Source organism: Castor canadensis, chromosome 6 (assembly GCF_047511655.1).
Source record: "Castor canadensis chromosome 6, mCasCan1.hap1v2, whole genome shotgun sequence".
In the NCBI taxonomy this organism is placed as follows: domain Eukaryota; kingdom Metazoa; phylum Chordata; class Mammalia; order Rodentia; family Castoridae; genus Castor; species Castor canadensis.
The window spans coordinates 2207591-2220979 of NC_133391.1; the positions used below are offsets into that span (position 1 = coordinate 2207591).

The window sequence follows — 13389 nt, forward strand, 5'->3', positions numbered from 1 at the left end:
AGATGCTCCCTGCCCCGTGGGCACAGCTCTGTCCCTTAGGAGTCAAAAGGACTTTAACAAAAGTGTGAACTCGTGGTGATAATTACACTCCTTCAAAGAGGAGCTGACAACAAGACAGATGTGGAAGGTGGAGATCGTTGGCTCAGAAAGACAATTTTCTCTGCTCATAATTTTTGAGACTTCCTCTGCGGCTATTTGCTTTGCAGACACAGTAGCCCTGTCACAGTGGCTGCTGCGGGAAAGACAGAATCCCGTGGAGTGCAGGGTCAAGTGCTCTGCCCAGGGTCCTTTATCTGCTCAGGGAAGAAAGACTCCGAGCGCCTTGTTCTGAAGAAAGGTGTGCAGAGAAACTGCACTGGAAGTGTGTACCGCCAGCCTCTGACTTTCCCACCTTGGTCCACAACGACAGCGACGTCTGAGTGGCTGGGGCACCCCATTGCCCAGAGCTCACTGGCACCTGCTGGGCTGGCAGCAGCCTGGTCTTGCGGTCATTAATGTGGGGGAAAAGTGTGTAACACAGTCACAGCCACATTCTTGTCACTTTGGACTGAATCATTTATTTGTCTTCTATCACTATTCAAGGGTGGCCCCATCTGGAGAGGCTCTCTCTAGGGCCCTTCTTCTGTATGGCAATGTCGCCCTTTTAATAGCACCTAGTGTGTGTGGCTTTTCTACTCTGGGTGAGCGTCATTGCCTACGGACCCAAAAGACCTGAAGGCACATGTCCCACATGTTTTCTTTTTTAGCCTTGTTTCTTCTCATTTTTTTAGGGGGAAAAATGTTTACTGTTGCACCTAGGTTCTGTAGAAGCCTCTTTTTCTTCTGCCATTGTCTTGCATAGGACGCCACACCCCAGGAAGTTGACATGACCGTTTTTTTGTGTCTGGTGCCGGAACAATGAGTTCAAATAACAAAAGACCCTGGCTAAGTATAAATGGACTACTTACCCCTGCTCTGTAAAATGCTGGAGAATTCAAGAAACACTGCTACTCATGAGAAATACATTTCTTTTGGGCAAAATCCCCTGATGAGAGAAATCCTTCATCAGTTAACACCAACAGTTGTCCTGCCATCCCCTCACTTCTTGTCCATCCTTCCTCCTGGGCAGTGTCTGTCCTGGAGGAAGGATAGTTTCTGTATGTGACACAGGCCATGTGTTGAGGAAGGCAGGGCCAGGCCTCCTTGCCAGGTTGTTGTGCGCTGGCTTCTGAGCAGATGACTGTGTCTTGGGGGTGGTCTCGGAAGCTTCAGTTGTTGATGACTTCCATCTGATAATTCAGGGTCTGGCTGTGTTTTCACAGAAGTCTGCCAACTCAAATCCTAGAAAGCATCGAGTACCTAGCCCCAGTGGCCCAGTGGGTTACATCGATTGTTTTGTCACTTGCTGTTCATCCTCACCACACCTGGCAAACCACAGTCAGCTCTGCAAACACTGAAGGTGGAGCTCGGAGCAGCCTCCCCCATGTACCTGATTTGCGCTTCTGAAAGGCTGTTTTGGCAGCGCTGGGGTTGAACTCAGGGCTTCGCACTTGCCAGGCAAGGGCTCTCCTGCGTGAGTCATTCAGCCAGCCCTGAAAGGCTGTTTTGATGTCGCCTTATTTTTCAGATGATAAAACCAAGTCATGAGCCCAGGGATAGATCTTTATTCCTGTCCCCTTGCTCCAGCCAGGGTGTACCGCGTGTCCCCTTGAAGGCTCAGCATGAACATAGACTACCGTGAACACTTTGTCCTGGCATGCTTATGCCGTTACTTCCCGCCAACTAGAACCATCTTCTTGTGGCAGGAACCACATTAGACTTTCACTCTAAGGCAGGCCACCTTCTACTTCTGGTCACCAGGCATCTGGAGGAGTTGGGCTGGGAGAAGATGAACAACCCTGGGCTCAGTCTGCTGTCTGGTTTAACCAGAGACCAGCCATGTGTCCCCTGGGCAGGGGTCCCACCGTGGTGGGCCACACTGACTGCGGCACTCACCCAGCGCCCGAGTTCCTGGGAGCAGGCAGGGAGGCCCCAGGCAAAGGCTCAGGACAGTTAGCTGTGCTGCCACCCTGAAGGAGCTTGGCCCGAGCTCAGGCGGCAGGCGACACCCATGGGCAGGTGGATCAGCAGAACAAACATGGCCTGTCCTCCCAGGTTACTGGTCTGGCTCTCCAGTGTGTTTTGTGGTGGGTTGGCTGCCTCTGGGGCTCAGTACTTCTCAGGCCTGGTTCATGCGTGTGGGCTTCACACAGGTGCTGTTCATCTGGCCACCTTTGCCTTTCTCCTCCCAGGGAAGAGAGCTGCTTGTGTGCACTGACCGTATTTGCCAGCGTGCTGCCTCTGGACGGTGTTGTGCACAGCACTCCATAAATATTTATCAAATGGCAAATTACTCTTCTCTTCCTTGGGTTCTGGGCACCAAAATGTAGTTGCAAGCTCAGAAAGGAATAACCAGGACAAATATGTGACTGTCTGAACATTTTCTTCTCTTTCTTCACTCATTTGACCCAGTTAATGGATCTCTATTTGGCAGACTTGGTGCTTAAGAACAGGGACCATTGTGGGTGAGGCAGGATCTGTGTATCTGAACGTATTTCAAACCCAAAGGATTTTAAAATTCCACCCTGCAGCTTACCTCCATCGCTCGTGCAATTTCGACCTCACAGTCAAAACGGAGTTGGAGAGAGGAGAATTCCTGTGAATTTAATCCTATCTTTTCAATAAATTCTTTCCATCATGAAAACAGCCTCACCAGCCATGGAGAAAAAGATCCCTGCCTACATCAGACTGAAATGGTTTCAAGGCACAGGCCACCGCGGCTGGCGGCCATGCTTCCCTGTGTCGCGGAGGTTTGGTGCATCCTTTGTGGAGAGCCTGGGCATTCTTACCCGCGGTTTCTCGCGCCAGTCCCAGGGACGCATGCGTCCCGTTAGTGATGGCGACGCACCGCCTCTTTGGGTGTGAGGTTCCTAGCACCGCGCTTTCGGGCTTCCTCTCCTGGGTTCTTGGGGGTGCGTTGCTAGCCACACCTCGGGCCCCTGTGACTTCTTAAGACTTCTTCCTCCATCCCGAGCTATGGCGGGCAGCCGTGGTCACCCCCGAGTAAACGTAGCGTTTACCCAGGGTCCAGGGACTCGCGACTGCCACTCGACGGGCAAGCAGATTCCGGGCGCGTGATTCAGCAGCCAGGACTTGTCCGTCAGTCCCCAAGTCGTCTGCTTTGACCTTGCTGTTGTGAGGGACGGCTCACCTGTCGGAGCCCACTGGACTCGGAGACACGTGGGGCGCTGTGACGGGGAGGCCTTCCCGCTTCCCTTGCAGGATGGCTGCCTGGCGAGCAGAGGCCCAAAGCGCTCCCGAGCATTTGCAGTCCAGCGTGCAAGTCCCGCGCCCGGCTCCTCATTGGCTGAGTGCTCTGGGCCGTACCTTCGTCATCTAGAGCTCCTGTTGGTCATTTTGAAATGCGCCTCTCTTGCGATTGGTCAAGTTTTGGGGGCGGGCTTTAGTGGTTCCCTACAGGTGGGAAGGTCTCCCGGTGTGCGTTCTGGCGCAGACACAGCTGTCGCGCGTTTCCTTGTGCTGCGATTTGCCCTCCGCTCCCAGTTCAGACTCCCTTCTCAGCGCCCCGTTCCCCCCTCGCCCCCTTCACCCCCCACCCCCACCCCCACCCCCCACCCCCAAGCCGATTCGCAAGCGAGCGGTGGGCTAAATGCCGGGCTTAGAGCCGACCGCTGATTTCCACCAAACTCAGCGTGGCACCCCCAGCTGGAGGTCCAGGCGGCCTCAGCACTGAGCCGGAACCAACCCACTCAAAAAGTTGCTGGTGAAACGGCGGCTGTCGTGCACGGCCTAGGTTTCGGGGTTTAAGCACAGGTGCTCTGTTTTCCACGCGTGATTCTCTGCGTGAGCGTGGGCCTTGGTTGGGACTGCGGTGCGGCTTGGCCCGTGTGGCCCCGGGGCTGGCGTCCTGCTTTTCCAGGGCCCTGTTTCACTGCCCTGCCATGGCGCTGGCAGCACCGTGCGTGCCACGTCCTCGCCTGCCCTGCAAGTTCCTAGAGCAAGGTGACCTCCCGTTCCGTGGGAAGCAAGGCGCGGGCTGCACAGCGTGTTGGCGGCTAGCATTCCTCGCCCTGCCCACGAGTGCTCCGGAGGAGATCTTCAAAGCGCTTCCTCGGAGCCGATGGAACCCGGTGCGCCCCCCACTCAGGCTCGCCGGCCACTCTGCAGCGGCCGGAGCTTGCGGGGCTCCCCGCCCCGCGCCCCGCACCGCGCTGAGTCTGCTGCTCGTGACAGTCGCTGTCGCGTCACAGCCCTGAAAGCAGATGCTACCTCACGACTTGGGGAACAGGACGTCCCTTGGTCCCTTGGACCTGCCGGGTGTGGCAGGAAGCTGGACTGACTGCAGAGTCCCCAGCAAGGGGGTCACACACCTGAGGGCCTCCTCGGCCATTTCTCCAAAGATGATGCTTTCCATAAAGCAGGTGGCCAGAGACCCCGGGTAATTCCTCTGTCACTCAGGCTGAATCTTTCTGAAAGTGAGCATGGTTATTTTGTCCCCTACCTCATGAATGTGTTGGAAGAAGTGAACCGTGACCAGAAGCACTTAGAAAGTGGCCACTGGACATCCTCAGCCAACACTGAACCACCGTGGTTTCTTTGTTAGTGAATCCCGGCTGTCTAGGAACAGACTGGTTCCTCTCTGTGAAAACCTTCCCTGTTGTCATTGTGACCCAAGTGACCCTCTTGGTGAACCTGGCATTCTTGTTTCCCTTTGGTGGCACTGGGATTTGAACTCAGGGCCTCATGCTTGCTAGGCAAGTGCTCTACCACTTGAGTCACGCCCTAGCCCTAGCAAATGTGAGGTCCTGAGTTCAAATCCCATGCCAAAGGGAAACAAGAATGCCAGCTTCACCAAGATCACTCCTTTCCTGTACTTAATTTCACTCATGTGGGACTGAAGTTTAACCCCCTACTTTTTTTTTTTTTTTTTTTAACCAACCCTTGGAATCAGAAGTTAGGATTGTGAGGCTTCATTTCTAAATGTAACATTAAGACAAACTAAGAGAAAAGACATGATTTTACATAACATATGCATGTACTTACTTCAATAAAGTTAAAAGAAACATCTCCCTAGATGAATGTTATAAACTCCCTGAAAGCCAGTGTGAGTTTTAAGTGAGTTCTCTGGAACTACAAGGTGATAAAATCAGGTAATTGAGATTATGGCAAGTATTAAACTTGGTGCCATAAACATTAGCATGCCTTTTGTATTCCTTCTGATAGCAAAAGCGATACGTGTTTGTTGGAGGAAGGTTTGAAAACATTTTAAATACAGGATCCAAAAGAAAATAACTTGCACCTTTACCACTCAAAGAGCAGCCACAGTTGTGTTCTTTGCATACATACACGAAACGTCAGACAGGGGTCTTTTCCCTGTGCACAGAAGAACACACATTTTTTAAAATCCCAAATGGACATTGTCCCGTAGATGCTGTTTGGAACCAATGTCAACACAGCGCTGACTGCTGTGACAGGAACCTTGGCTCACACACTTCCGGTTGACTGACGGGAACCATCTCATGACTCAGACCGAGCAGATACAGGGTAGGCTGCAGGGCGGCTGCTTCAGGGCTCCACCTTTCTCTCTGTGCTGCCTGCCACCAGCATTTTCAGCTTCACGCTAGGGGTGTCATGGCTGTGACATTGCCACTGTGAATCCTGGGACACATGCCCATGGTCCAAACCCAGTGCATGGAAGGAACGGTTAGACATGGTCCACGGCACTATTGCTAAAAATTGCTGCTTTTGCCCGGAGTGGGGGTGCACACCTGTAATCCCAGCACTTGGGAGGTGGAGGCAGGAGGATTGTCAACTTTGGACTACTAGCCTGACTGTGTTTCAAAAAGAAGGGAGAGGGAAAGAGAGAGGAGGGAGGGAGGAAGGGGGGACAGAGGGAGGAGGGAGTTTCTCAGCATCACAGCAGACATCAAGACTTAAACCTGAGGTGAACATCTTCGGCTAGTTTCTTTTTACCTGAAGAGTTGCTTTCTTTTGTAAAAACTCTATATACAAAACGATTTTGATTGAAAAGATGAGCAGTTCTCCAGTAAATTAATCCTCGTTTATATAATGTCCTTCAAACATTTAGCATTTTGTGATACCTTTTCAAAGGATGAAGCTTGACTTAAGCATATACAGAAGTTAAAAACTAAAAGAAAAGAGCTTAAAATAAGACCCCTACAGTTGTCAGTCTTAGTTTTTATTTTCATGTCCTTTTCAATGTTCAGCAGCCTGGAAGGAACGGAGTAAATAGTTGGGAAAATCAGCACTTAGAAGACTAATTATGGGCATGTTGAAAATGTCTGTGGTAAAAATCAGGTGTGAAAATAAAAAGTTACATACTCAGTTTTTAGATTATACTATTAAACGTGTAGATTCGTGTGCAGTAAATATTCAGGTTTAGTTTTAGGCACCAGCGTAACATACTCAGATAAGATGGAACCATTTCTGTGATTCTATAGAAGAACCTATAAAAGAATCATGAATCTAGTGAAACTCTTTTTGAAATAATTTTATGGGACTAAAAATTGAAAGTTCCTAATAGGGAAGTTTTCTTAAATGAGACATGAAATAAGTTAGCCATAGAGACCAAAAACGGAACGCGCCCTGTGGGAGCCCTCAGCGAGCAATCGCCCCTTAAGATAATTTTCTACAACATGTAAAAACCAAGAGCTTCTGGAAACGGTCCCTGCCAGGTAGCAGGAAGGAAAGGATCGTACTGCATCAAGTCCCTCCCAAGTGACTGCTCAGTTTGCACAGTGGTCCAGTCTGGAAGGGCTTGCTGTAGGATCAGAGAACAAACAAGCAAGGTCCTCCCCTGTGGGGTCAGGGCGCAGCAGGGCCTACACACAGGAGCCCAGGCTTAAGGCTGGCGGGTGCTCTCCACAGGCAGCTCACCAGCCAGACAGTGGTTCAAGTCCCACCTCTGCCACCCCCCTGCTCAGCTAGCCGGGAGACACAGGACCGAGAGGAGCAAAGGATACCATGGCTCCCATTCGGGGAACAGTGGCTGGGCTGGTGCACGGTGGGTCTTTACTGACCTTCTCAAACAAGTTGCCCAGTCACTTTCTGTATGGTGGAGTGGGAGGGCAGTGACCTACAGAAAGCTTCTTAAGTTCAAGGCCAACCTGGGCCTCATAGAAGGTCTTGGAGAGGGGGAGGGGGAGAGGGAGAGAGAGTACTTGGAGGACAACTGTGGCTCACAGAGAGGCCGGGGAGATCAGATGTGTCTCTCTCCTGTTCTTTCCTGCTGCATTTGGGACATCTGAGGAGGATTTGGTGGTGATCAGGGGGGTGGTTAGCCAGCTCTCAGGTGCTTGCATTCTGAGGGTGGAGGGAGAGCAGGGGAGGAGGGTGTGCCCTGGAGTTAGTGATGAGAGGAGAACTGGAGCTGGGGCAGTCAGCACCATGTCCATCGGCCCCTCCCCTGCCACCCACCAGTGCTACAATGGATGGATGAGGGCGCAGACAAGGCAGGAGGATTGAGAGTTTGAGCCCAGCCTGGACTAAACAAAGACCTGTCTCAAAAAATAAATGGCCTGGTGCCAGTGCCTCACTCCTGTAATCCTAGCTACTTGGGAGGCTTAGTTGGGGAGGGTCACAGTTTGAGACCAGCCTGGGCAAATAGTTCGAGAGACCTCCCCCTCCCATCTCCAAGGAGAAAAATCACAAGACTCAAGTGCCCTGGTTGCAGGTTCTGTGGAAGGTTTGTGACCACTGTGTGATCAAACAGCCCTGCATGAAGGCAGGCAGCTCCCCTCAGCTCCTGTTGTGAATTCTCAGGGGGACTTCGGGGCTGTGGCATCTCTGGAGGTGTAAATTCCACAATATCCTTGCTCAGTGGAGGGGGTGCTCAGAGGTGGAGTCCCTGGGACACTCAGACCCTGTGGCCTTGGGGTGCCGAGCAGAACCAAGAAGGTTCAGCCCGAAGCCTGCCTGGGGATTCTCTGCTCAGTCACATATTTTTTTTAAAAGTCTAGACATTGCTGTGTAGTTGGCCCCACAAAATAAGTCTGTGTTGCAAATAAGAGACTGACACTGTGTGCTTCTCTGAAACAGAGCCATCTCGATGGAGAACCACCTGGTGATCCTCGCCACCACGGCCAGCGACGCCGGGGCTTACCACGTGCAGGCCGTGAACGAGCGGAGTGGAGAGAGCAGAAGCAGCCCGTTCATCCATCTGAGCGTAGCGAGTGAGTGGTGAACCTCAAAGTCACCGGCTGGGGTCGTACGCCATGAGCCTTCCCGCATGAGTAGCGGCCATGGCTTGTATTGATCTGGGGTCGGTATTGCTGCCTTTGAGATGATTTGCAGAAACCTCAGAATCTAACTGATGGGTTTGAATGCAAGGTCTTAACCTGGTTCACAGAGTTTTAAAAAAGTGCTTGCTCTTGTGCAGTCATTAGCTGTTGTTAGGACAAGTGTTTGACTTATGAATTATATCCACGAACGTTGTTTGAAACTAAGTGCAAGTTCCATCTTGGACTCTCACAATGATATTTAATTGTGTTCAAACTAGCAGTTTTTAAGCAGAATCATTTTTGCTACCTGATTTAAATGAATGTCCAATCATGAAGATAGTACATAACAAGTCAGTTATGTACGTGGTTTTTTAAAGGGCATTTTAGTTTGAGAAAAGTTTCAATGTGTGACTTTGAAATTCTATTTTTTCTTTTTTTTATTTACTTCTGTTTTTGGCGGCACTGGAGTTTGAACTCAGGGCCTCACACTTTGCTACCACTTGAGCCATTTTACCAGCCTGGACTTTGAAATTGTAGAATCGAGGGTTCGTTGTGCGATGGATTGGAGGCCTGGCTCAAATGGGAGAGCATTGCCCAGCAAGCACAAAGCCCTGAGTTCAAACCCCAGTACCACCAAGGGGAAAAAAAAACAAAAAGAGTTGGTTGCTGTAGAAGAGAAACCAAAAGCAGGAACTGCACTGAGCTAGATTCGTACATGCACATCAGGTTTTGTCATCCAAAACTGGCAGCATGGCGCTTCCTGGTGCACAGTGCTGCTGGGAGGTAGTTATGGTGGGGTCATGTCGTGTGGCAGGGAGTTTATTGATCTGTCGGTACAGTGGTGCATTTCACGTTTCTTAAAAACTCCTTGGAGAGATGGTTTTCCCCTCTGCGGTCTGTGCAGTAGGGTGGTGGCGTGTGCTCCGTGAGGACCTCTAGGTCATGTGCTTTAAGGTCGGTAGAATTCACAGGGAGAACATCTGTGATAAAGCCAGGTGTGGGGTCTGTGGGTTACCTGAGCTCATCCTCACTGGCTCAGTGATGTACTGGCTGTGTTGAGATCCTGCCATCACCTCATAGTTCCAAGGGATCACCGTCCAGATCGCACACCAGGCAGATTTAGGGCTGGCCAGGCCTCTCAGATCTTGGAGGATTGTGGGGGAAGTTCAGAAAACCCAGTACTTGAAGCATTCAGATGTAAGGGGCCGTCAGAACCAAGGATGTGGGAGGAATGAAAATAACAGGTCAGGACATTTCCAGCGGTGCAAACAAAGGACGGAGATCGCATCATCAGAAGATGCTGGTTCTTCCTAATTTCTAAGTTTTTCAGCTGGAGCCATTGTGTTTACCAGCTCTGATTTAGCCCTCAGTGATAGAAGTAGGGCAATGACAGTCAAAGATGAAACAGTTTGGGGCCAGAAACAAGGAAATTGGTGTCTGTTAGAAGAAGGGAAGAAGTAATCCCACAGAAATTCTGGTTCATGCCAGAAGCTGTACTCATCAGTACGTAGTGTCCCCTACGGGGTCTTCCGACCCCAGTGCAAAATAAAACACACGAGTCCGCAAATGGTCACGTGCACACACGCTGTGCTGTTAAATAACTGAATACGCAAAATCTTATTCCCTTGTATATTTGTTGTATTTTTTAATTGTTGTGCTTTACAAAAGTTCTTAAAATATATCAAATATATCATAGTTGAATTCACCCCTCCACCACTCTCCTTTACCCCTTTCCCCATTCCTGGACCAGTGTTAGCAGGTCTCATTTTCCATTTACACACATGCGTGCAGTGTTACCCCATATTCACCTCCCACACCCTTCCCCCCACTCCTCCCACTGTACCAGCCCTCCAGACAGCACCTGTTCACCCTCCTGTTCTTCAGTTTTGTAAAAGAAAAATAAAATGGCTTTTTTGTTTGTTTAAGACAGCTCTACAGGGAGTTTCCTTATGGTATTTCCATGTGTATATGTGTTATAACCAGAATTGCTTCAACCCCTCCATTTTTCTCCTTTCTACCTTAGTCCCTTTCTTGTGGTAGTTTCGATAGGTTTAAAAATTCTGTGTTCATTCCTGTATAGGAAGTACATCAACCATATTCACCTTAATTTCCTTCTTTCACCTCCCTCTCTCGTGTGTGACCTCCTCTTAGCGTGACCTGTTTTTCATAGTTTGTTTATGTCAGGTCTTTATTTCACATATGAGAGAGAACATCAGCCTTTGGCCTCCTGTACCCAGCTAACTTCACTTAAGATGATGTCCTCCAGTTCCATCCGTTTCCCTGCAAAATGACAAGTTTCATTCTTCTTTGTGGCTGAGTAATATTTCATTGTGTGTAATCACCACATTTTCCCTTGCCTAGTTTTATCTGTTCAGTGGCACCAAGTAAGATGGGTAATAGATGAGACACACCATAAGGTTGATGATATGGACTTATTTTAAATCTTAGGAGAAAAACCTGCATTTTGTTCCTTTCTACGTTCTTTGGTTTTCCTTGGGGCAGGTGTAGTGTGAGAAGGAAGGAGGTTGAGAAAGCCTTACTTTAATTCTTAGGAGAACCTTCCTGTGACATATTGGATTTTGCGAAAAGCTAAATGGCACCAGTTATGCCCTTTCCCACTAAATGTTCTGTTTTGAAAACCTCTAAAGATCAGAAGTATTGATGAATCTACAGAGCCCCTAGAATTGTGTGTGACTACGGCTGTGTCTGCACGGCTGTGTGGCTCTGGCAGGTCGGGCCAGCCCTTGGCATCCGGGAACCATACAGAATGGCGGGCCCAACGTCTCCCTGGATTTATTACAGAGGCACATGCCCTCAGGACCAGTGGCAAGACATAGTGTGTCTGCACCCCCAGACATCTTTTTCCTCTGAGATAAGCCTTTGTGGAAGACCCCAAGAAGACAGATGAAAATTAAAAAAGAATTTGCCAGCCAGCATTTCTGAGAAGAATCAAGAGATATTACAACCAATTATTATTTAATGAAGATAAATTTTGCCTTGGTGTCCAAGAATAAAGACACAGGACCTTCGTGTCGTGACTGTGATCAGGGCAGTAGGGTTCTGGAAATGAAATTCTAGTGAATTGTACTGCAGTTAATTTTAAAACAGGGTGTCACTGGTCCTGTGTCTCCTTCCCTTGCACAAGGACAGCCCAGTCAGTGTCCCAGTGGAGTGGGGACCAGAGGATGGCCTTGCTACCGTCCCCGCCAGCCAGAGGAAAGGCTCCCAGAGAGCTCAGAAACCTCCCCGCCTTTCCAGCTGCTGAGTATTTCATCTATGCCTGAAGCTGACGGGAGGCAAAAGATGGAGAGGGTGTTGGTAAAAACAAATAAGCTTTACTAGCCTGGGTGTTAGAGGCGGCGTGGTCCCACCTGCTGCTCTGGAGTGTTGAGTGGATGTGCTATTTTGGCATAACCTGACTCCTGTGTCTAGGGGAGGAGGATGAGACACTCCCACCTTGAAGGAAAGGAGCCTGAACGCTCCAAGCGGCTCCAGGAAGCTGCTGCCCCACAGGTGGCCTCATTTTGAATTGACGCCAGCAGATGTTAAGGACACAGGAGGGACCATGGTGAGGCGTCCTGCATGAGTTTTTTAATGGCTGACCCCCACCGCTCAGGTGCACACCAGAGAAAAAAATGGGCTGACCTCGCCTGAAAGTTGACATTTCTTTTCTGAGGTCAAACCCAGGCGAGCTTTGTAAACCTGCCCACCGGGTTTTAACACTCATTTTGAAGATTTTACATTCCATTCACTTCTGTGGATCAGACCTTCCAAACTGAATTAATGTGATTGGAGTTTCTTCTTCTTCAAATAAACCCCATGGTAAGGACAGGACATAGATTGCATACAGTGCTTATCAATCACTGCTTAGATGGCATGGTGATCCCTCAGACACACCCTGGTCCAGTATTCAAAATGCCCAGCGTAATGACACTCTCCACTGAGGATGAGGCCCAGATTAAAACAGAAGTGCCTGCCTCTCTCTCCTGCCTTTTTTCCCCTCCTTCATTTTAATGTCCCTCTTCAAACAATATTTGCAGGTAAGCTGTCATTTCTGCCACTCCTCCTTCAGGCTGCCAAAGCCTCGCTTTTCATTCCGAAGGCCACTTAACATTCCTTTGTCCTCTATAATGCTAATTTAACTGCAGACCTTATATGTGGCTCCTGGCTGAAACTGGATTTTGGAGAACACTGTCTTTGCACAGTCACCCGGAGAGGACTGCTGGGTAAGATGCTATCTTATTTCCCTGTGCCCTGACATGGAAAGGGGTAAGAACAGGCATGGAAGCCCACTCTGCATCGTTCACCTGGGAGGTGGTCCTGTCCCAGACTGGATTTCAATAAGACTGTTCCTGTCGATTTCGAAGCCCATCTCAGGTCAGTCACCATGGAAGGCGTGCACTGCAGGAGACACAGCCCAGGAGAAGACTGCTGCCATGGGAGACCAGGGATCTCCCAGGGTTGCTCAAAAGTTGAGTCCAGCTGGGAACGCGGCTCAGGGGTGCAGCACCTGCCTGGCAAGCACAAGGTCCTGGGATTGATCCCCAGCACCACCACCACCACAAAAATAGACACCTGGGGATGACATGAGATGGTAGTAGGGATGACCATTTACACCATGTGTGCCGGAAGGCGGGGTTCCCATCTCTTTAATCAGTTCTGGCCTTTTGTTGCTGTACTGAAGTCTTATTGAAGCTCACCAACTGCCTTCCTATGTTAACCTCCCTCACCAGCCCACACACACATGCATTTGTTCAGAAAAAAATGACAGGACTGGCAATTTCATTTATTTTAGCAGTACTGGGGTTTGAACTCAGGGCCTTGGACTTGCTAGGCAGGTGCTCTGCCACTTGAGCCACGCCCCCTCAGCCCTTTTTTTGCTTATTTATTTTCCAGATAGGGTCTCGTGCTTTTGCCCGGGGGAGGAGAGGAGGGGGGCTTGTCTTAGGCTGTTTGATACTTTCTTGTCAGGATTTTCAGGAGCATAAAGCAGGAGGTATATTTTGTAGACAGAGATTTCCAAGGGGTCCACAGGCATATGTAGTTCTCAGGAGATCATTCCAGGTCCCTTCATCCATTCTTGTAAAAGTGGATCTTCGGAAGGATCACA

General features: G+C 49.7%; 1 protein-coding gene across 2 annotated transcripts in view; it reads left to right on the top strand.

Annotated features, from left to right (window-relative positions):
• The window catches only part of Sdk1 (sidekick cell adhesion molecule 1), a 744195-nt gene that overhangs the window by 421039 nt on the left and 309767 nt on the right, over positions 1–13389 (top strand). The window contains exons 1-2 of one of the 2 annotated variants that reach the window (XM_074075461.1): positions 5468–5583; positions 8098–8231. In XM_074075461.1, coding sequence (XP_073931562.1) covers positions 8108–8231 — 124 coding nt within the window. In that variant the 5' untranslated portion in view covers positions 5468–5583; positions 8098–8107. Of the gene's footprint in view, positions 1–5467; positions 5584–8097; positions 8232–13389 lie in introns of those variants that run through there. The other variant, XM_074075462.1, reaches the window with a different exon arrangement.